Raw genomic sequence first — 22,330 nt, 5'->3', positions numbered from 1 at the left:
TCCCAGGATCCCAGGACCATTATCCGAGTGGAAGGCGGACAATTAACCATCTGAGTCACCCAGGCGCCCCAGCTTTTCTCCCTCTTATCTGACAGGTCACTGTAGGGAAGGAGCCAGCCTGCAGGGGAAAGGCAAGGGACTGACTGCCATCTTCTGTTTCCCTCTTTTTGGGTCCACTTCTCCTAAAGCCTGCCAGCCACAGCTCTGTCCCCTTGGAGAGGAGGGAGTAAGGGGGAGACCGGACCACACTGGTAAAGAAGGTAAGGGCAGTTCACGGGACTCCTCCCATCTGCTTTGTTTACAGAGCACTTGCTCCTGAACGCTGTTCTTGGTTCCTCTGCGACAGGACTGTGGAGCCTACTATCTCCTTCTCTCAAGCATCAGACAGTGCAGGCCCAGCCTCTCCCAGTTTGGTCTTGGTCCAGGAAAGTACAATGATTTCCCAACAGTGAGGCCACAAGGCACTCCAACCAGCCCTTTAAAATTCCCCAGGCAAGCGCCTGATACCAGTCTAGTCAACCAAGGGACCGGTATCAGGTTCTCCATGGGCTTATCTTAAAGCACTCATTCCTCCCCCATGAGGAGGTGGACTCAAAATGCCACAGCAATTCAGTAACTTTCTCCAAACCATCTGTCTCTGTAATCCCTAATCTTTTTATAGGCTGGGGCTGGAGATCAGCTAAGGGTTGCAAAACTGGTTTTTACCCAGAAGTTTTACAAGTCCTGCTTCAACAGTCTAGCACTGGAATGTGGAAGCTGCTGGCATCTCCTCTATGAAATGCAGCCCCAGGTGAATCTGAAAATAAAGAATCCGAGGGTGCCTGGGTGGCTCAGTGAGTTAAGTGTCTGTCTTTGGCTCAGATCACGATCTCAGCATCCTGGGACCCAGCCCCAGGATTGAGCCCAGAGTTGAGCTCCTCACTCAGTGGGGCATCTGCTTGTCCCTCTCCTTTTCCCTCTACCCCTTCCCCCCTCTCTCAAATAAATAAAATCTTTAAAAATAATTTTAAAAAATTTTAAATAAAGACTCCAATTCTCACATCCTATTACAATCACGTTCACATAGTGAAAATACTGCAATGCCCATTGTTGGGTTTTGCTCTTTTAGACACGATTTAAGATCAAAATCTGAATGGTATAATAAAGTTTAAGAGCAGGGTGTAAATGTTAAAACACGGAGCATCTAAAAGTAATGGTTTTACTATCAGAAGGCGGCAGAAGGAGGAAAAAAGTAGATTTGAGGGCTAATTCCTTCATCTTATAAAAAGGAGTCAAAAGATACTACCTCAAGTTGATGAATTGAGAAACAGAAGTTTATAAAAATTATTTAAAATTATAAAGTTATTGAGAGGAGAAATAAAAATAATTTCCCCCCAAAAAAACCCCCAAAACAAGAAAGGATAAATGGGAGAAAAGAAAATCCCTCATCTTTAGAATGGAGAAAACCATCAGGGCACTAAAATCAGAGTTTAAAATGGCTAATTTGAGGGGTGCCTGGGTGGCTCAGTGGGTTAAAATGGCTAATTCGGGGAGTGTACTCAGGTCTGGGGTGCTTGGAGAAATGTACAGAGGTCTGATGACTATTTTTAACCAGAATAAGGCTGCTGATGAGTGCCTTAAATAAAAAAGATTTTCTTCCTCTTAAAAGGCATTTAGCAAATTATCAAATGTCACCATGTCACAGTGGTGTGTTTGAAATATAGAAAGATAGCTAGATACATGCAGTGCATGTGTATGTCATACATACGGCACATATGTACACACAATGTATGGATATATATAACATACACAGGTTTGATAAATATACATAGCATATATGCCATACATGTGTTTGATATGTACAGTGTGCACATATATGTACTATATATACATGTTTGAAATATACAATATGCATATACATTTTTATAAATATATTTTGTGGATATAGGCATAAAATAAATAGGAGACAGTTTCTTATTTTATATAAGTTTATATATATTAAAAACACATATATATTAATAACATATATATACATATATATACGTATATGTTTTTAATAACACAGTTTACTTATTATGCCCTAAATTATGCACTTAGGGGAGCCAGATCAGATCCAGATCTGACTCAAATCTCTACTTCCTTGTCTCCATCAACTTGCAGGATGCCTGCTAAAAGACAAAGATTTATACATTATTCTATTTCCTTCTTTAAAGAATTCCTTAAGGCCACCCTTTGGTATCCTCATTAAGAAATTACATCTAGTAAGACCTAGTTCGGCCACCACCCCAACCCTGACACCCAACACCAAGCACTTGCCATTAATTAATCGAATTTGAGCACCCACAGGACTGCTCATTTTTCCCCGGAGTTACCATAAGTGACCGAATATTTAAAATGAATCCCTTTCACTTATTACGAAAGTCACAGTCCTACAGCAGAGTTCTTGATTACATTACGAACAACAGAAACCAACCTGGGCTGCTCGAACAGAAAAGGAATTTCTCACAGGGCTATCAGGTAGCTCACAGAAGCCCCAGGAACAAGGCTCAGAAACCTGGGGAGGAGCCAAGGGAAGCTGGGTGCTCGCACCTCTACCAAGGTCATGGCCCAGGAAAACCAAGTCCTTGGTTGCCAGCCTTGGACCTAAGGAGGTCCAAGCAGCCCGGCCTACTCTGCATCAATGACTCCAGCTTCAGAGTCCTGGGCAGGAGCATCCGTGCGTGGAGGTCAGCCGGCGCATGTCCTGGCTGCTGGCATCCAGACGTGTTAGCATCTGGCCTCAGAAGCTTCCATCGCTGGAAGGGCCCGGCCTCCCACCGAGATTCCCATGAAGGCAAATAAAGGAAGCCCCAACCTTCTGATACAAAGAGGCCGGCCACCAAACCCAAACAAAACAAGGAAATCAAAAAAGTTTCTAGGTCCCACAACACAATGCATGTCCTCTCCAGGTAGAAAGTGGGAAGTCCAAGTCTCCCTCCTTCCCCTTCCCACTCACACAACACACGCCACAGAAGTGCCTACTATAAACCTTCCCATATATCCGTTCAGAAATTTTCCAAGTGACTATAAACACATTTATAGATCCCCCAGGTTTAAACACATACATACACACACACACACACACACACACACACACACACAAATGGCACCATATACATTATAACTTTCCACAAGACATGGTATCAATTTCAAGATGCTCGATTTTCTTGCCCCAGATTGCTCGTGGTTCCTGTAGTTCTCTCATAAACATGTCAGAAATGGATCCCTCCAAGCTGTGGGGCCCAGACAGCCCAGAGGCAGGGCTCACTCACCACCACCACAGTGGGCCCCGTGACGCGCTTCAGCACAGACAATGTGATACCATGAACGTATCAGTTGGTCCATGTGACACCCTCATCCCAAGGACAGTCAGGAATTCAAATTCCAGGATAATCAACCAGCATGTCTGAGCAAGGACATACTCCAGAAGCTTCCTTTGCTTTCATCTCTCAGCAACAACCAAGCAACTTTGTTAAATTAGCAGAATGACTGTGGAAATGAGTTGTCCCATCGACGAATCGCTTAGCTTGTCTAATTTGCACAACGGATGTTAAAAAGGGGTACTCCTGGACATGTGTGGTAAGAACGAAAACCAACATAATTTCCTGTCCCAACTTTGACCAATTCTACAGCTGGCCATACTTTTCTGACCCTATATTAAACAATACTGAGAACAAGCAAAGATAACGCAGCTCCTTGCCCCAGGAAATATTTGTTCCTCAACTGTAAGACTGCGAACCAATTAAAATCGTTTATCCAAACTAACAGCTTACTCATCAGATCTTGCTTCCAGGCCCTCCCTTCTAGTCAACCACCAATCAATCCAAAGCTATTAGGTTATAAGTTTTTTGCCCAAATCCTATCAATTTCTTATCTTGCAAAGCTCACCTTACAAACCGCCAACCGGGATCCTTCAACCCTATAAATAGGCAAAAAGAGCAAACAGGCTCTCGGATTCACCCCTTCTGAGAACTCCCGGCAAGAAGGTGTTCTCCCCGACTGTGACAGATCCAATAAACTGAGCTTTGCTTCATCAGCAGAATTTCAGGGCATCAGCAATGGTTTTCAAGACAAATGGGAACAACAAGAACTAGTGGTAAAAAAATTGTTCACACGGTTCTGTGCGCTCAGTAAAAACCTTAGTCCTCTACCCTTTAAGCTTGGAGAACAGAGCACATGAACGATTGTTTTGTCTGTTGGCTAATAAGTGTGTGCATGTGTAGCAGAATTGGGCCTGAGGCTCACTTTCGTTGAAATAATGGACTTGGCAGGAAGGGTACCTCGAAGCCTGGGCAAGTACCTGTCGCTGACAAACGAGCTACTAATGAGAGCACACCCGCTTGGCTGAAGCCCGTCTGCAAAGCAAGGAATTGCTCAGGCTTTGATTCTGCCCAGAGATGGGCCACCCCAAAGTCCTCCCAGCCCCTGAGGATGCCAGCTTCTTACCCAATGCACGGATTTGGGGAGCAGGTGATCGGAGGAGAGAAATGAAGCTTCTGTTGCCAGTAGACCAGGCTCACTGTGGTCCCAGAAAAGCCCAGCCCAGGCTGCTTTAACGATGCCTATGTGCATATTTTGCTGCTATGGGTTATCTAATGACACCAAAATGAGAGACCAAATCTCCTCTTGAAGATCTTCTCTAAGGATGATGAAAATGATTCATAACGTGCTCACTTAACCTTAGATCCCATTTTACAGTTTACAGGTTTTGTTAATATTTTACTTATTTATTTGAAAGCGAGAGAGAGAGCACAAGCAAGGGGAGCAGCAGGCAGAGGGAGATGGAGAAGCAGACTCCCCACTAAGCATGGAGCCTGATGCAGGACTTGATCCCAAGACCCCAAGATCATGACCTGAGCCGGAGGCAGATGCTTAACCGAATGAGCCACTCAGAAGCCCCCATTTTACAGTTTCAACATGCATCCCGATCTACAATCCTGAGAGATGGCTACAGCCCCTTGTACAAATGAGGAAACTGATCTCATCATTTCCTTGGCCACTCAATGATGGAAAGTGACAGGATTAAGACTCAAAGTGGGCCCTCCTGTTGCCTTGTTCAATTCTGCCACTTGCCCTTTTCTATGAAGGATACACTGACCCCTTTAGAACCTGAAAAAGAATTAGGCAGTCACAAATACAAAAATAATTAATTTAAATTACACACATACATACACACATTCACACATTGTTGGGCACAGAGAAGTACCTAGCAATTTGCTAATGGAGGTGGAGGAATGGTACCAGGAAAGGAGCACTGGACTGGGAGTCAACATCCCCAGTTCTTTCTAATAATAGTTCATGTGTGTGTCAACCAGACAGGCTGGTTCACTCCTGAGCCACTGGTCCCTTAGCTATAAAATAGGAAAAATGCCTGCTATATAAGCCACATGACTAACGATATAAACTCTCAAACATTATATGCATGCAACAGAGTGTTATTAACTATTCTGAAGACGAAGAACAGCCATCTATTTTTATACCTTAAAAAACCAAGAGTGAGGGACACCTGGGTGGCTCAGTTGGTTAAGCGGCTGCCTTCGGCTCAAGTCATGCTCCCAGCGTCCTGGGATCGGGTCCCACATCGGGCTCCTTGCTTGGCAGGGAGCCTGCTTCTCCCTCTGCCTCTGCCTGCCACTCTGTCTGCCTGTGCTCGCTCGCTCTCTCTCCCTCTCTCTCTCTGACAAATAAGTAAAAAAAAAAAAAAATCTAAAAAACCAAGAGTGAAATAATGATAGTATTTATACACAGGGAGCTTATGTTAAAAATGTCCATTTAAAGTTAAAATGCCCTCCGGGTAACTAACGAGGTTTCTAGAAACCTACACAATGAGAGTGAAAGGACTCTTAGAAGACTGCTCTGATGTAAGTTCATCATTTTGTGGATGCAGAGCCCAAGAGACTTCCCCAAGGTCATCGATAACTAGGGGTTACGTGTCAGCATTAAAATGCAGATTTCTTGAACTCTCAAACCAAGGCTCATTCCAAACTTTTGACAACCAGGAAGTATACTTAGAAGAACCAGAATGCACAAAGCCAGAGCTTCAGAGCTCATCTTATAAATGTAGAGATCCTTAAACTGCCCACAGGTCTTCTGACCCCTCCTGGTCTTCATGCCATCAGAAATGAAAGGGCCACCATCTTTCTCGCAGCTAACCGACCTACAAGTAATTCTGACTATCAAATAGGGGTAATTCCCCGATCTCTTGACAGTGTCTGGGTGATCCATGAGTCTCCCTTCAAGGCACAGTAAGATGGAAAGACCCAGTTCCCCAAATGACTTCGTAGAGCAGAATCATCTTTGCCAGCCTAGCCTGTTTGGACAGTTAGGTGAGAGGATAGGATGTCTGTATATCTTACCGAAACCATTTTTTAGTCTCTTTTCGGGTAATGAAGTTTTACGCTAAATTCCATATTTTTTTTTCTTTTTTTTAAAGATTTTATTTATTTGACAGACAGAGATCACAAGTAGGCAGAAAGGCAGGCAGAGAGAGAGGAAGGGAAGCAGGCTCCCTGCTGAGCAGAGAGCCCAATGCGGGGCTCGATCCCAGGACCCTGAGATCATGACCCGAGCCGAAGGCAGAGGCTTTAACCCACTGAGCCACCCAGGCGCCCCCTAAATTCCATAATCTTAACGTTAGAAGAGAAACTGATGGATCCTTTTCTTATATCCAGTCCATTTACCTCTCCTATTCTCAGTCTGGGGTGCAGACCCACATGGCCCACAGTTGAGAACAAACCACATATGTGACCCAGGAACATCACCAAGGAAGTACCTTCATTCTTGATGCTAAAGAATAAAGCAATCTTAACCAACCTTCAGGTTATATTCCCCTCATCTCTTCTACACTGACAAGAAAAACAGCTCAAATGACCACTTCATAAGCAACCAAAATTATAGGCAGAAAGTCTGACTAAACTTTCACCGTGGGAATTCTTACGCAATGGACCACCAGAGAAAAACATCTTACTAAGACAATTCCATGTTTGAACTGAGGGGACGAGACAAGACAAGACATTCTTTGAAGTCACTCCCAGCACAGAGTCTATAATATCTAGAAATTTATAAACCATTTTATTAGAATGAAAAAGGAGGTAACTCGAAGAAATAAGAACATTCTTTAAAGATGAAAATGGGGGTGTCTTGGTAGCTCAGTGGGTTAACCCTCTGCCTTTGGCTCAGGTCATCAGGCCTCACACCAGGCTCTCTGCTCAGCAGGGAGCCTGCTTCCCTGTCTCTTTCTGCCTGCTTCTCTGCCTACTTGTGAACTCTGTCAAATAAATAAATAAAATCTTTTTCAAAAAATGGGAAATGTTTGTTCTAGATGGAAAACACATAGCCTGAAATGATGCATGTGGGCACACGCACACACAAGTACACACACACACACACACACACACACACACACACACACACTAGCCTGATCCAAGTCATGGTCAAAAATAGCTGTAAATGTTTACAAACGATGTTCCAAGATTATTATTTTTGTCCTGGACACATGAGTATTTAATCGGTATAACAAAGAGGATCCAGTAAATGAACACTTCCAACTCCGAGTTTCCACAAAAACTTGAATTTGAAGGAATTGGGTCAGGCTGAGCCTTCTTTGTTCACACCAGTAAAAAACCAAATGTAATCACTGAAACAATCACAAAAGAAGCAGCACCAATATAAATAGTCCTCAAAAGGAAGTATTCAAGTGTTCTAGATGAAGTGTGCCCCCAACAACGCAAAACGAGGACAGCGTGCCTCTCAGAGGGCCCTGAAAAGACCACCTGCCCCCTCCCAACCTCCCCCACCCTTACACTCCCTAACCACCCCGAAGTAAAAAGGGGAAGACTACAATGTTGTAGAGGACAGAAACTAGTGAGAGAGATTTAAGACAGAAGTAAAAAAGAAACGCCGAGGACCTAGGACCTACATTTCTTATTGGCTGCCAAATTCGCTTCACAGTCAACAACAGATGTGTATCGGGCACACTGTTTCTGCGGACACTGGGTGAATGAGACGGATAAGACCTGTGTCTTCATACAACTATCCACAGTGGGGATACAGACAGCAAGTAGAAAATGAACAACACATAGGCTAATTACAAGCCAAATTTGTGAAGCCAAAAGTCAGTGCTGGGACGTGTTGAGAAGCAGGGACGATGGGCCACTGTCTTTGGATGTTGACCAAGACTCGAATGATCTGTTACTATACCCAGAACTCTTTGTCGTTGTACAATTCTTATCAACTAATTTATCTTCTTTATAAATTGATGTTAATTGGCATTTCAAAACAATCTCTACTTGATTCTATATGCTTCTTGATTCTAAATACTTCTAAATACGTAATTCATAACAGTCGAAATACAGAAGCCCATGTGTCCGACAGTTTATAACTGACGCTAACATAGAAATAGGGCAGAATGCCTTTCAGGCAGGCGTGTGGACTCCTTATACAAGGAAACATAATATTTACTGATATGGACGTGATGAATGTAATGTTTAAACAGAAAAAGTGTACAACGTGGTACGTACAAACTGGCTGTAGCTTTGATAGAGTTGTACCTATGCTTATCAACAAAGCTGAGAAATAAATCCAAGGGCATAATAATAAAGATACATCTCTACTAAGGTCATTTTCATTTATAGCTGTTTGAACTCACCTAACGAATCTGTGAGGTATCTTTCCAAAAGAAAACGTTAGAGAGACAAATGTCTTAAAAGGTCCACCTTCTAAATACCCACCCAGAACACACGCTTTGATTCTTCTCAGCACTGGGAATCTTAAAAGGACAAAGAACATTAGGGATTTTCTGATTTTAATTTAAATACTTGAGGTTTGTATTACTGAGCATTTTAATATTGACCCACTGGAAAAATCAGGACAAAAATGACTCCTATAGCCAAATATTAGTATAAACACTGGACCCAATCCAACATTTTTCTAGAGAGTTGTTGCAAAAGAGACCTCAGCCACTCATAACACATGCCATAAAACTCATCCAGAGCCTCATTTTCTCCTACCCTGCCATCTCATAGATTAAAATGCTGCACCAGTAATTTACTCCTGCCAGAAATATTAAATGATGGACTTCTAAAATGTTACCTAAATTGTCTTGTGGGCCTGAAAACACTTTAGTTTTTCAAGACCATCACCACAGTACCAGGATGCATTACTCCAACTGTATTCTACCGTGGACTTCTCCCTGCTTTTAAGAATTTAGCTAGTTTTGTATTTATTACTCACCATCCAGCAAACAGTGGTCTGTTTAAGATGAACTTTGTTAAGCATATACACAAAATGGTTCTAGAAAATTATTTAACCCTATTCAAAATGGATGGGAGAAAAATCAAAAGAGATACTATATATATGTTATATAGATGTCATATAGAATTCATTATATGTATTTCAAATTGCAATTGTCAGACCTACTTCATTTTTTAAAGTTGGCAATTCCATTGGCAATTGTCTGTTTTTTATAGCATTCCCTAAATCCAAAGGACATAACAAACAAAAACAAAAACAAACAAACAAACAAAATGAATATTGGGAATGTACTAAATGCCACTGAATTGTGAACTTTAAAATGGGTTAACTTTATAGTATGTTAAAAATATATCAATATCAAAAAAAAAATCAATGACTTAAAAAAGGATAAAGTTACCAATACAGGTCTTTATTAACATGAAAATATGGTAGATCTGTGATAAAGAGAGTCTAAGTCATGAAACTCTGAGGTTGTCCAACCAAAGCATGATGACAATAAAAAATTATGTATTCATGATTTAATAACTGAGATTTACTTCAAAAGACTATTCAGGGAAAAAGAACATGGGAGCACAGGAATGGGCAGGGGTCCAGCTGAACAAGGCTGGCTGAGTCAGGAGTTGCTGAAGCCGGTGATCAGTGTAGGAAGTTCACTTAATTATTCCCTCTGCTTTAGTGAATGTTTAAAAATGTCCATAGCAGGGGCACCTGGGTGGCTCAGTGGGTTAAAGCCTCTGCCTTCGGCTCAGGTCATGATCCCAGGGTCCTAGGATCGAACCCCGCATTGGGCTCTCTGCTCAGTGGGGAGCCTGCTTCCCACCCCCTCTCTCTGCCTGCCTCTCTGCCTACTTGTGATCTCTCTCTCTGTCAAATAAATAAATCTTTTTTAAAAAATGTCCATAGCAAACCAATTTTTAAAATTATATCTTTACAAGAGATCTAAGCCTGGAACTAGAAACACACTGGGTACATAAGAAGCTTAGGAAGAATCAGAAAACTGACAGCACTATCATCTCACTTTACGGTTACGAGAAGGTCTGACTTCTAACGGTATCCCTTGTGAGCTTCTTTTTTCAATGAACAAGAAAGCTTCGGTATTTCTTCAGTGGTTGATTCCAACAGACTTCTCACATAGCACATTTTACAAAGGGTAACAATTTATGAGATCAGTACATACCAGAAGTATCATAGGCCGTTTCCAAGTTGTTAATCCTATGATTCCAGAGAGTATCACCTAGAAGGATAAACAGTATCATAAATCTAGAAAAGGGACCAATTCCAATAAACTAATCCTAGTCTCTAAAGTTTTGTTTTGTTTTTTGTTTTTCAAAAAACGCTGAAATTTCAAAGCCTTCTAATTCTAACATTTAATGTTCCTACTGCTTACATGAGCCATGATAGACCACTTTGGACTCTCCTTCCCTCCAAGGCCCCCAGAGCTTTTTTATTGACTGTGCATGGTTTTTCTCAAGGTCAATTAAGAACATGCAAAGACAGGGCGCCTGGGTGGTTCAGTCAGTTGAGCGTCTGCCTTGGGCTGGGGTCATGATCTTGGGGTCCTGGGCTCGAGCCCTGCTTTGGGCTCCCTGCTCAGCAGGGAGTCTGCTTGCCCCCTGTACCTCCCCCTGCTCGTGCTCTCTCTCAAATAAATAAATAAAATCTTAAAAAAAAAAAAAAAAAAAGCACACAGAGAGAATAGTCTATCCTTCCAGTTAGTGAAGGGATCAGTTTTGTTGATCCAAGCTCCCTGCCCCAGAGCACCGAACCTGTTGCCTTGCCAACCTCGTATGACACATGCATGGCTGCAACCCTGCCTTCGTTAGGTGGGTCCCCATCCTCTGTGGGACAAGTGAACTCCCTAAAGTGGCACCCAAGGTCTCTCAGGATCTTCCTCTGCCCGCTTCTCAAGCCTGGTTTCTATGCACCCCTGCCCCTCCCCCGCCCCCTCTACCTCCCAGGCACACCTGTCCCCCACCAGGCTGGCCAGGCTTTAGACACCACAGGGCTCTATGCTTCTCTTGGCTGTGGTGTCTTCTCCCAGCTCCCCTCATGGCTGCCTGAGATCTACACGCATCTTGCAAGATCCTGACTAGCAGTCACCTCCTCTGAGAAGCCTTCATGGATCCCACCACCCCACATTCCCGGCACACTCCGGGAAGCCCTCCACACAATGTTCCCCCCAAAATGCTCTCTGTCCTAATAACCTGAGAGGTGCATCTCTGCCTCGCCCGCCGACTGTCAACTCCTACCTTGTCTCCCAATCCTCGCCTCCCAGCCTGGCACAGTCACCTGACGCAACCGATGACTGTTCCTGAGCCTTTATTCCACAATGAGGGGAGGGATTACAGCGAGAAAAGTCTCACGTTACAAAATGACACTTTGATAAACAACAATCTAAAATCCTTGGTAAAGAAGACTCGACATTTGGCCAAAACGTAAACTGGAAATCACTGCCGGCCCTCTGGATAACCCAGTTCACTAAGCCCAGCGGGAAGAACAAAGTGATTCTTCAGCTCAGGGACGTGGTCCTGTCCCTGGAGCACATTTTCCCTCAGGGAACAGTGTGCTCGCATCTGCTCAGTGCTATTAGAAGGGTTTTCCTTTAGCTACTTCTTACCAAAATCCCTCATATGTACAGTTCACAATTATTGTTTATCAGCTACACATCAACAGGGATTTTAGTGTTGCTTTAGATTCCAAGCTAACAGGCCTGCTACCATGCCCTCCCTTCTGCATTTACTGGCTGAGAGTCCACATAGCCACAGTGTCAAACCAGCAGAGGACACGTCTACCCCCTTATATCAAGGGCCAGAAACCGCATATGGGCAGACAGGCAACCCATCCTTGCATCCTGGGGATGTTTAAACATACTCTCAGCTGCCTGACCACCAGGCGCTAGATCTTCGCAAACCTCTTATATTCAGTAGCTCCTTCTGCACGCTGAACGAGAGCTGCCCGGAGACACGCAGGGCTCGGGTCTGCCTGTGGCCGTAACTCCTTTACAGACTGGAACGTGACATCCAGGAGACCATGGGGTCCAGGTTCCCCACCTGGCTTCTGAATAAGTATGCACCCTGGGCCAAGTCAGCTCACTTTTCTGGTCCTCACTCTCATTTTGTTAGAGATGTGGTGAAGCGGAGGAAACCCTCTCGCGGTCTCTTCTAACTCAAAAGTTTCCCCTGCTGTGACTTTAGCGATTCTTCCAGATTCCCCACAATCCAGTGCTGGCTCCCCCTGCAGGCACGGACACTTGAGTGTGTGTGTGTGTGTGTGTGTGTGTGTGTGTGTGTGTGTGTGCACACTCGCTCCCTGCCTGCCCGCCCTGCGGTTTACTGGACTCAGCTGAGGAAATGCAACTATTTTTGTAAAAACATAACTGAAACAGTTGACTGCCCTTGAGGGAAACACAAACGCCCACTTCACTAAAGTATAAAAATGATGTGAATGACCAGTTAGGGTTTGCCATTTAGACCACCTGCCTCCCTTAATGCAGAGCCCTGTGGTTCAGCTTTTGGAACACATTTTTTTCCCGTTAAATCAACATTATCTGAAAAATGAGGTGCCCAGCCCGGCCCATAAATTCCCATAAAAAAGTAGTGAGAGATCTCAGCTCTACTCTCCACCTCCCCCATCAGCCACATGATCCCCACCTCACCCACATGAACAATTTGGTGTGTTTATCTATTTTACATGTATAGATTTTTCTTTAAATTCTTATTACTAGAAAAACATGTGTATGTGTACATAGGCACATGCACAGAGGTGAACTTTTATAAAAAATGGATCATAGAAGATACTTTTCCTCCTCTTCTTTTTCTTTCTCAATAAATATCTCAAGGGAATGTTTTCATGTCCACTGGAATAGCTCTCATTCATTTCTGTTTAATGGCTACATGACATTCCTTTGTACGGTTTGCCCAATGCATTCAATCATTTTCATGCTCATTGATAAGCATTCTATTTCCAGGTTTTTGCCCTCACAATGAATGCTAGGGTAACCATCCATGGCCAAATAATGCTAAAAAACAAGTGCTTTTTATTTCTGTTGGATAAAATCCCAGTAATAGGGTTGCTAAGGTGAGAGCGGTAAAAAAAAAAAAAAAAAAAAAAAAAAAATATATATATATATATATATATATATATTCATTTATCTAGTAGATCATGACAGATACAATAGTCATTTAAAATCAAGGGTCTCTGGGACACCTGGGTGGCTCAGTCAGTTAAGTGGCTGCCTTCGGCTCAGGTCATGATGCCAGGGTCCTGGCGTTGAGTCCTGCATCTGGCTCCCTGCTCAGCGGGGGGCCTGCTTCTCCCTCTGCCTGACGCTCCCCCTGCTTGTTCTCTTGCTCTCTCTCTCGCTAGCAAATAAATAAAGTCTTAAAAAATAATAATAAAATAAAATCAAGGGTCTCTGGGATAAAGGAACTAAGCTATCTTTATTATTTTTTGAGAGGGGGTTTTGCATATATGAACAATAAACTAAACTTAAAACATAATTTTAAAAATATGTACAAGAAGTATTTGACAAATACTAAATATCAATAATCTCAAAATACGTATGAACTTAAAGAAACTTAAGACCCAGTAGGGAGAAATAAAACCTTATTAAGCATTATTAAATGAAGACTCAAATCAACATATACCATGTTCATGGATTGTAAGGCAAACTATTTCAAGGTAATAAATACATTTGCATTTGAATTGTTTTATAGACTCAGCACACGCTCACATTAAATCCCAAAAGGATTTCTGGAAACCACCCTTCTTTACAGGGATTTAAGAAATTACATTCCAGTTGCAAGTGGGACTTATAGTCACAGCCACCTCAGTCCTAAACCTGGCAACAAAGGCATATACCTACTTCTACTCAACTTCTCCCATTCTTCAAGCCCAATTAAACCCTATGACATTTAAGGGACCCTCTGAGAGGTGAGGCAGAGACTGATCAGTTAGAATCTGCTGGAATGTGGAAGAGAAGAGCTACAGCTGGGGATGAATTTTTAAGAGCTCAAGACTTAGGAAATAGATGCTCCTATTTCATCTGGGGCAGGGGGAATTCATAAATGGCAAGAAGGGTCAGAGAAAGGAGAGAAGGAGCCAGAGGATTCAATACCTCCATCTCCCTCAGTAGCAGCAATAGCTGGAGCTGCATCAGAAGGGACAGGAAGGTCCCTTAATGCTGGCCCTCCACAGTACCCATTACACCACAAAGGTGTTACTTGTTTGATTGTGTTTTACACTCACTGGTAATCCCATGAGGGCTTGGATCTGTGAGTATTCGAGGCTCCCAGTCACTCAGTTAGTTATGGCCAAAGTCAACAAATGAATGAATGGACGGTGAATAAATGAATGAAGATCAGAAATGGGGGGTGAACCTGCTCGAAGATGACTATTTCAGCCTAAATATATTTTCCACTCTTGTGCTTCCTAAAAGAGTTTACCAACAGCAAAAAGCAACCTCATCAGCATTCCTTCCACCCAGTACTAGATGAAACTTGCCCTGAATGAAGAGACAAGCACCTATTTTCTAACGCTGAATTATCTCTATATTATTATAATGAGATTTATTATAATTTTGGTTTCACTCACTTGTAACCCATTCCTCATAGCTTATAGGAAAAAGCAGAGGACTTTCTTTTTTCAAAGATATTGCAAAGAAGGATTCCAAGATACTTTACACAAGAATTGTTGTTACCCACCATATGTGGTTAATGTGCCTTAATTTCCCAACTTAAAAATCCAATCATTAAGAACAAAAGCTTATTATTTTACTGCCCTATTTTTCCTTTGCTATCCATGAACATGCCTTAGGGCAAAAATGTTCTGGACTGTTTGCCAAAAGTTGCTATATCTGAACATAGAGATAAAAAGACCCAAGCTGTAAATGTACCATGTCCACATTATGAATTAAGCACACAATAGTCAAACGTCTCCACAATCAATCTTGACTTACACTTACACAGCTTTTACACTGGCAATTTAAAAAAAATGTGTGTGTGCAATTGTATGTATTGGTGTGTATCATGCTTCCCTATCTGTCCACATGATTTATTAAAAAGACTGAGAAAGTGGCCACCTGAATATTTCTAACGTATACATGATGGTTACTAGAATGTCCCAGAGAAAATTGGCCTTTTCACTTTACTTGGATTACATATTGCCTTGATATTTAAAAAAAAAAACACTGATAGAGGTTCAGCTATATGCCAGGCCTGGTACTAGAGCCCAGCAGCAAGTTTTTCTATATGTTGTCTAATTACACCCTCACAAAATCAGTTCTGAGGCAAGAATCAATGCACCCATTTTATAGACAGGTAAATGAAGCTGAGAGGCTCAAAGACTTACTCAAGAATTTATCAATGTCACTCTGCTGCCACGCAAAATAAAGGACCAAAGAACATCAATAAAATCATCATCAAAGTTATATTTAAAATGGCCCATAAATATCAAGTAGTATTTGGTGATCATTATAGAAAAAAATGTATTTACTGTTGTTCAACTGGTAAAGATTTCAGAATTTTTGAGTTAGTTTCTCCTTTGAACCATTCATTCTTTTTTTATATTTCATCACTGCAATTTTTTTTTAAAAAAGTCTTATCTGAAGGTTCACCAATGTCTGTCTCTTTATAAGGAACCAGAATTTTGACAAAGAATTACAGACTCAAATGGGGTGGGGGACGGGGACCATGAGTTTAGGTCAGTGACTCAAACAGAGATGTATGCAGATAATATTAAGGATGTCAAGGCTCCCAGAAAAGAGCAAAATTTAATAATAACCAATTCCCTACCATTCGCCTAAAATATCTCCCAAGGACATGTCATCAGAATTAGGAATTTTGGTTTTTGAAGGAAAAGACACAAACCAATGCAATCCTCTACTCTTTCAATAATCCAGTGTAGTGTGGTAGTAACTAAATGTGTCCCCAAATCAAAAATCAGGACACCACGACCTCAACATGGTCTTGGAGATTCTTCTCCTGCCACCCACCTGGGGACAAACGTCAGGATGCATTTAAAAGTGGTAATCTCTTAGTTTCATGCCCTTCAGGAATAATAGTAGATTGAGTCATTACCCAGTACCAGGAAGAAAATAAATGATCACAGAATGCTCAAAAACAATGAGTATGTTTAAAAACACTCCCTTCAAACTACTGACAGTGTGAATGTAAAGTATATGGAAAAAGACTCTTAATAGGACTTGTCAATTCTGAAAGATTTGCCAATTTAATCGTGAGAGCAGAGGAATGCACGTCATGGTCATTCAGAGTTTGGAGATGAAGATATCCTTCCACTGTGTTCCATCAGGGGTCCAAAGTAACCTTAGACAAGCTGGCTCTACCACTCAACTACCTAGTTTCATATGCCAGCAACTCTTCTGAGGGAGACATAAAACATCCCGTGTCCATATGGTGGAATCGCATTAGGCAATGAAGGAACAAAGTGGGCCGTAAGCACGTGCCATAATCTGAATGGACCTTGCAAATTATGCTAAGTGAAAGGAGCCAGTCACAAAGGACCACATACTGGATGATTCTGTCCATATGAAACGTCCAGAATAATCCATAGAACCAGAAAGTAAAATAATCAGTAGTTGCCTAGGGCTAAAGGGGTCAAGGGCAAAATGAGGGGTGGGGGTGACTGCTAATAGGTACAGGGTTTCTTTTTGAGATGATAACAATTTTCTAGAATTGGTTATGGCGATGCTTGCCCATCTCCATGAATTCACCAAAAATCGTTGAATTGCACGTGTTAAATAGGTGAATTGTATGGAATGTGAATTATATCTCAATAAAGCTGCTATATATATAAATATATATATATATATATATATATATATATATATATTTTTTTTTTTTTTTTTTTAAACCCTGCTGTCTGGGGCGCCTGGGTGGCTCAGTGGGTTAAGCCGCTGCCTTCAGCTCAGGTCATGATCTCAGGGTCCTGGGATCGAGTCCCGCATCGGGCTCTCTGCTCGGCAGGGAGCCTGCTTCCCTCCCTCTCTCTCTGCCTGCCTCTCTGTCTACTTGTGATCTCTCTCTGACAAATAAATAAAATCTTAAAAAAAAAAAAAAACCCTGCTGTCCTCAAGTCATAATTTTTAAGCTTTTTTCATAAAAACCTCAATTTAGCTATCTTTATATTAGTACATCACAATGTGTTCTTGAGTCCTTTCTTTGTCTATTCAGCTGCTTTCTTTTAGAAATCCAAACTGAAATATTTCAGGGCTGAAATTATGATACCAGGGATTTGCCTTAAAATAATCTAGTACCAAAAAATCATCATCATCATCATCATCTAGTACCAGGGTCGCCTGGATGGCTCAGTGGGTTAAGCTACTGCCTCTGGCTCAGGTCATGATCTCAGGGTCCTGGGATCAAGCCCCGCATCGGGCTCTCTGCTCCGTGGGGTGCCTGCTTCTTTCTCTGCCTCTGCTTCCTCTTTACCTGCTTGTGCTCTCTCTCCCTCTGACAAATAAATAAATAAAATCTTTAAAAAATAATAATAATCCAGTAGGGGAGTGGGTGTGGGTGACCAGCAGTCATGGGTTGATTAACTGCTGAAACTGGATGATGGGTAAATAGGGGTTCATTATACTATTCTTTCTACATTTGGTGAGACTTAAAATTTTCATAAGAAGAGTTGGGGTTGGGGGGGGCGGCTCTTAAGACCTGCCTGGTCACGTCAATGCTGTCTCCTTATTCTGTTTATATTTTCTTTCTGTTTAGATTTTCTTTTCAAAATGATACACATATTGAACTATTTACAGATGAAATGGTGTGATATCTGAGGTTTGCTTCAAAATAACGTGGGAAGTTAATGCAACAAATGGCCTAGGGAGCATCATGGAACTCATTCCTACCCCCCCTCAAAACACTCATCCTTCTGATACTATCAGAACACACAGAGCCAACAGCAAAGCCGGCCAGAGGCAGAGATGAAACAGTTGTTGAAGCCCGGTGAGAGGCACAGGAGGGTTCACTGAGCAATGTTTGAGTAAATTTAAAATTTCCCATAATGCAGGGGTGCCTGGGTGGCTCAGTTGTTAAGCACCTGCCATCAGCTCAGGTCATGATCCCAGGGTCATGGTGTTGAGCCCCGCATTAGGCTCCCTGCTCAGCGGGAAGCCTGCTTCTCCTTCTCCCACTCCCCCTGCTTGTGTTCCCTCTCTCTCTATCTCTGTCAAAGAAATAAACAAAATCTTAAAAAAAAAATTCCCATAATGCAAAGTTAATAACACACAAACATAAAGTCTCTCTCATGTATATAAATTCAAAAGGTACACGTTACTGGTGAAACTTTTTTTCCTAAAACGCCATGGTCATGGTGGCTGATGCCATCCTCAAATACTACCCAGTCTTTCTGGACACGCAGTTTCTGCTGGTTCTACAGACACTTTGTAAATTCTGCGGTCAACCTCAGAAACAGGTCACCAAAAAATAAGCATAATGAACAATTGCAGGTTTGCATGTAGAGCTGAGGGGTGGGGTGTGGAAAACAAGCTGACAGAAAAGAAAGTTCCAAGTCACTGATCTTTCCCTGCTTTGTTTTGCTGGGTCCTAGATAACAAGGACACGCCCAGCCAGCAGGTCCAGGAAGAGCCGTTTTTATTTTATTTATTAGCTATATGTACTTCATCAAATCCAACTGTGGCTTGACTGACATCGAAGGGCATTCACCTCTGAAGTAATTCACAGTAGTACACTGATTTGGGGGTTTGATTTCAGAAGAGAAAAAAAAAATAGGTTGAAATCCTCCTAAACTAGCTATCTTTGAGAGGACAAGAGATTACGGTTTGTTTTTTTTAAAGATTTTATTTATTTATTTGACAGACAGAGATCACAGGTAGGCAGAGAGGCAGGCAGAGAGAGAGGAAGAGAAGCAGACTCCCTGCTGCGCAGAGAGCCCGATGCGGGGCCCGATCCCAGGACCTTAGGATCATGACCTGAGCTGAAGGCAGAGGCTTTAACCCACTGAGCCACCCAGGCGCCCCGAGATTACGGTTTTTATAAAGGGAAAAATCCCTGCAAATGTATGCAAGATTTACTTCTGGTCCACAACATTTAGAGCAACGGAATGCATCCACCATTTGGCTGAATTTAGTCTGAAGAGTGGACTAGGGAGCATAATGAATCTAATCCCGACCCTGTTGTTTTAAAGAAGACGCCGGGAGGCCATGGGGAGAGCCCAGTGGCAGGGCCAAGAGGGAGGGATTCCTAGAGCACGATGAATAGACCGTGAACTCCACAGCAAGGGCCCATCCAGTGTCCAAGCATTTCGAAAGGATAGCAGACTGACATCCATTTAGGTATTAAATGTCAGGCCGGGCTCACAGCACTTAATGTTCTTGATGTTCTTATTCAAACAACTACTTTGGGTATGATTAGTTCTCCCTATGGTCTTAAAATGTGCTCTTGAATCTGGGTATGCATGGACCCACAAAAGGACCATTTTATGTTTATTTGGCACATACATTCATTACGGATCTTCTTCAAGCTTTCAGATTTAGTTACTTCATAAAAAGTTCCTTTACTTTCAAACACCCATCTTCCACAATCATACCACAAAAACCTCTTTCCAAGTCTCTCAATCCCCAGCAAACCTCAAGAGGTTGGATGCCTTAGATGCTAGGACATTTTAGGAGTGAGGGGTGAGGAGCCACCTGGAGTCCACAGACACTGAAGGCAGCAGCCTTCCCCAGAGGCTGGGCCCTTTTTGCCCCAGAGCAACCTCCCCCCTGAGAGGAAGCAGGGCCCGGTTGCGGCAGGTGGGTAGGTGAGTAGACATCTCCAGGGAGCTGCCCCCTGCTCCGGAGGCTTTGGGGAGCTTACGCATAAGGACACTTTAAGTTCTTGAGAATTAAATTCTGCGCAGCAGCCTGCCTGGCTCCAATAATCCAGTGGCTGTTTAGGGCCCTCCTTTAATGACCAGGTACCAGCGTGGTGTGCACACACCCTGTCATTACCTCCTGAACTTGTCCCCAGCTAGAGTGGAGCCATCCTACGCCATACATTTCACATTTCTGTGTGCCTTGAAGTGGAATAAAATAAATGGCATGCCCCAGTCAGGTTGCCACTTCAATCATCCCACAAATACACCTGCTATGTGCCAGGCACTGTGGATACCTCCGTGGACAAAACAGATCAAATGCCCGTCCTCCCCCCACAGGTGTTTCCGGAGAAGTGAATACTCAACGGAGCGAAGTTGAATCATTTTTCTCCTACTTTCCTACCACCCACCCCCATTCTTCCAGCCTCCCAGAGCGGGAAATCTATTTGAGCCTACTAACTTGACAGGAACAACAAAATCCTTCAGCCTGCAAAGAGCAGACACGGTCCAGGTGCACCCATTTCACGCCTGAACTACTCTCTGAGCCTTTTTTTTCTCCCACCAACCTCAATGTCTCCAAAAACTTCAACTGGCTTAAGAGGCTGTGCTCCCCAACTTCAGCCCTGGGCGGGGGCCGCAATGCCGGGGCCGTGGAGGCGACCCCCAGAGGCCCCTGCTCCCGCGAAGGGCCCGGTCCAGGCGAGCGGGAGGCGCGCGCGGCACTCACCGAGGAGCCGGCCCAGAACGGACACGAGTTCTTCACCTGAGGGGAGCTGCTCAGCGACAGCGCCCCGAAGCTCAGCGCCACCATGCAGCAGCCCAGGATCAGCTGCAGCAGCCCGAGCGACAGCAGCGGGCGAGCGGGCAGCAGCGCCGAGCCCGGGGCGGCGGCGGCGGCGGCGGCGGCCCGGCGGGAGGAGAGCGCGGGAGGCCCGGCCAGCACCCCGGCCCGCGGCGGCGGTGGCGGCGCAGCGAGGCCGCACGGGGGGCGGCAGGGCGGCCCGGGGCCAGCGCGGCCGCAGCGGGGGCAGCGGCGGCTCCTGGGCGGCGGCGGCGGCGCCCGGGCCCCCGGCCTGCGGCCCGCCCGAGAGCCCGGCCACAGGGCAGCAGGAGCCCGGGAGCACCACGGGCAGGGACATGGACGGGCGGGGAAGGGAGCGGCCGGCGCGGCGGGAGGGGACGCGGAGCCGAGCCGCGGGCGCCGCGCACTGGGCACCGCGGGCGGACCCCGAGGCCGAGGGGGAGGGAAGGAAACGAGCGCGGCCCAACCACTTGCTGCCGCCGCCGCTGCCGCCGCCGCCGCCGCCGCCGCCGCCGCCGCCGCCGCCGCCGCGGCCCGGGCTCCCGCCGGCCGCACCCCTGCCGCGGGGGTTCCGCCTCCCGCCGGCCCCGGGCGCGCCCTCCCTCTGCGCCCCGCACGCCCGCGCCGCGCCGCCGCCTCCGGGACGCCGCCGAGCCCGCGCCCGCTCCCCGGGGTCCGTGAAAGGGGCCCAGTCCCAACTGGGTAAGTAGGTCCCTGGGGCGAGGAGGGACCTCGCAGTCTGGCGCGTCGGAGCCGGCGGGGGACGGTCTGACCGTCTGTCCCCTACGCGTCGAGCAGGGGCCGAACGCGAGGGCCGCGGACCCTCGCCCCCTTCTAGTACCGCGGAAGTCAGGACCCTGGCAAGTGCAATGCGACGGGAGCCCGGCTTTAAACTAGCCGCCCCCCCCCGCGTCCCCCACAAGGGGGGAGATGGCAGGAAGAGGGGTTGTGGGTCACTTGGTGGGAAAAGTCTTAGGGCTTCGGGGAAGGACCAGGCAGAGCGAAGTCACCGCTCGCGCGGGCTTCCGGGCGCCGACACTGCGCGGCCGCCCCGCTGCCTGGAAGTGGGGGGTGGGGGAAGGGGCCGACGAACGGGGCCGCTTTCCTGGCACCAAGGTTAGGAGCCGGCGTGAACACGAGGTTACCTTGGAAGTATCCCCCACCCAGAAAGAAAGAAGGGGGTTGGGGGCGGCCCGGAGGGTGTGGCAGAGGCTCACCTTGCCTCCTGAGCTAGAATAGGCATCACCCGGTGGAACATAGAATCCCAAACTAATAAAGAAATACCCTAATAAAATCCTAACTTGGGGCGCCTGGGTGGCTCAGTGGGTTAAAGCCTCTGCCTTCGGCTCGGGTCATGATCCCAGAGCCTTGGGATCGAGCCCCCCACATCAGGCTGTCTGCTCCGCAGGGAGCTTGCTTCCTCTTCTC

General features: G+C 45.0%; 1 protein-coding gene across 1 annotated transcript in view; it reads right to left on the bottom strand.

Annotated features, from left to right (window-relative positions):
- The window catches only part of LOC111153594 (family with sequence similarity 189 member A2), a 62,462-nt gene extending 41,223 nt beyond the window's left edge, over positions 1 to 21,239 (bottom strand). Inside the window, 3 exon segments of the mRNA XM_022512726.1 lie at positions 10,448 to 10,504; positions 20,828 to 21,052; positions 21,054 to 21,239. Coding sequence (XP_022368434.1) covers positions 10,448 to 10,504; positions 20,828 to 21,052; positions 21,054 to 21,239 — 468 coding nt within the window.
- Positions 21,240 to 22,330: the final 1,091 nt, after the last annotated feature.

This window comes from Enhydra lutris, unplaced genomic scaffold (assembly GCF_002288905.1).
Source record: "Enhydra lutris kenyoni isolate GAN:26980312 unplaced genomic scaffold, ASM228890v2 scaffoldscaffold33, whole genome shotgun sequence".
Lineage (NCBI taxonomy): Eukaryota > Metazoa > Chordata > Mammalia > Carnivora > Mustelidae > Enhydra > Enhydra lutris.
This window is presented reverse-complemented; position numbering and strand designations above follow the sequence as displayed.